The sequence below is a fragment of the Papilio polytes genome, unplaced genomic scaffold (genome assembly GCF_000836215.1).
Source record: "Papilio polytes unplaced genomic scaffold, Ppol_1.0 DF821289.1, whole genome shotgun sequence".
Lineage (NCBI taxonomy): Eukaryota > Metazoa > Arthropoda > Insecta > Lepidoptera > Papilionidae > Papilio > Papilio polytes.
In genome coordinates, this window is record NW_013527915.1 from 3431435 (window position 1) to 3433445 (window position 2011).

Below are 2011 nucleotides of genomic sequence, written 5' to 3' on the forward strand. Positions count from 1 at the left end.
GATTTTAAGAAATATTGGAAATACTTCATAAGTGATTTACGTGAGTTTTAAGTAATATTATTCACCAATTAGTGTTAATTATTTAGAAGTCGTACATTAAGAAGCTTTGATAAAATTTTATAGATCATTGGACTCCATATTTTGAACATCTGAAAGAATCCTGGGAGAAGAGACACAATCCTAACTTATTGTTCCTGTTTTACGAAGAGCTTTCTAAGGTATTTCTAATCACACTATGTATGTTATTGCCAAGGATTACTAAAAATAGCGAAAAGAAAGAGAACTCGGATCACCAGTTATTAATTGACTTAATATCAGCCAAAACCATAAAGTGGATCTATGCGTTGCTGGTCTTTATGTAGGTAACAGCATAAAAAAGAGATTAAAGTTATAACTCAAGGGTTAATCTTGCCATTTATCTTATAAAAGTCAACAATTGACTTGAAATTTAAAAAGACTATGCGTAACCGTCTCGCTCACCGATTGATCGGCCCAACGGGAAACACCCTTAACCGCTTCGCGCTTTTCGAATAAAATTAAAATGCCTTTGGGTGTGTGAAAGTAACGTTCTGGTTATTAACATTGCTTGTTATTGTAATATCTTTCCACTCACTTTGTATCGCCATAATATTATGAATTAGAAAAATTTTTGCATATTTAGAATCGGCTCACTTCTTAATTGTAGTAATGCTTAATGACAGAAATTGAACGTTTCTTTTACAGGCAATATTGGTGTCTTTTGTACCGTAAGTAACGAAAATGACATGTATTTATTCCCAAATGCTTTCAGGATTTACCAGCGGCGGTGCGACGAGTCGCCGACTTCCTCGGCAAGTCTTTCACAAAAGAAGAAATCGACAAACTGTGCGAACATCTCAGCATCGATAACTTCAAGAATAATAAATCCGTCAACTACGATGTTATGAAGGAATTAGGAATTTTAATATCAGACGGACAGTCCTTTATCAGAAAAGGTAATTTTTAAAAAATTAATTGATTTGAGTCAATAAGCGTTTTTTGGTCTTTCGGTTCATATACATTTTTAGTGTTTTAGTGAAAGTAACTAACTCTTCCTAGAATACAGGGGTGGAAGGTGGCGTTATTTTTAATTATTTACTATATTTAATATTTTTAGGTAAAGCAGGAGGCTGGCGCGATTATTTTGACGAAGAAATGGCACTAGAAGCTGACAAATGGATGGAAAAAAATCTGAGCGATACAGACTTACGCTTCCCACACTTAAAACAGTAATATGTACTTATAATATCCCTCATACAAACTGTGTAAAAATCAATAATTTAAACTGTCGTAATTTTAATTTTATTTTAAACTATGTGTGAATCTCTATGTATGATTGTTAATTTTGTAAATAAAAAGATTTTAAACTTAGTGTGTTTTTTACTTTCATGCTCCCTACGTTTAGGGTAGTCAAGTAGTTAAATTGGTTATTAAATTTCAATTTATTTAAAAGATCAATGAGTGAAAAATGAAATGAAAAACAAAAAGGTGATATAACCATTTATTAGAATAAATTGTTGTATGTCCGTTTGCAACACCATGATAGTAAAGTTAACATTGACATAAGTAAAAATAGCGACATAAAAAACATTAATTTTACTGTTTTATTTAATATTAATTAATATAAACGTACAATCGTTACTTTACCATAAATAAAACAATGTCTCAGTCCTCCTTCTTCACAATTTTATTTAAATAATACGGTTCTACAAAGGAAATAAATAAAAAAAAATCAGATTTTAAATCAATCTTTCGTTGGTAATATAAAAATTCTAAACAGACTCGTTACGATGAATAATAACCGCGGAAGGCTAACAGCGAGTCGGCAACTTACAAATCTATAAAAAGCGACTCTATAATATAAAAGTGGGAGCTCGCTCCCGCACCTAACGACGCGCCTCGACGGCTTTAAAACTATAATACACTTATAGAAAATCACAAAATGTAAGCGGAAATAATAGGAATCGTTAGCGAGTGGGGGGGGGCAGGGGTC

The 2011-nt window shown here is 32.1% G+C and overlaps 1 protein-coding gene across 1 annotated transcript in view; it reads left to right on the forward strand.

Moving 5' to 3' along the window:
* LOC106109115 (estrogen sulfotransferase-like) overlaps window positions 1-1389 on the forward strand; it is a 4929-nt gene extending 3540 nt beyond the window's left edge. The window contains exons 4-7 of the mRNA XM_013290518.1: window positions 5-40; window positions 124-218; window positions 791-974; window positions 1136-1389. Coding sequence (XP_013145972.1) covers window positions 5-40; window positions 124-218; window positions 791-974; window positions 1136-1251 — 431 coding nt within the window. The 3' untranslated portion in view covers window positions 1252-1389. The remainder of the gene's footprint in view (window positions 1-4; window positions 41-123; window positions 219-790; window positions 975-1135) is intronic.
* The last annotated feature ends 622 nt before the right edge of the window (window positions 1390-2011 follow it).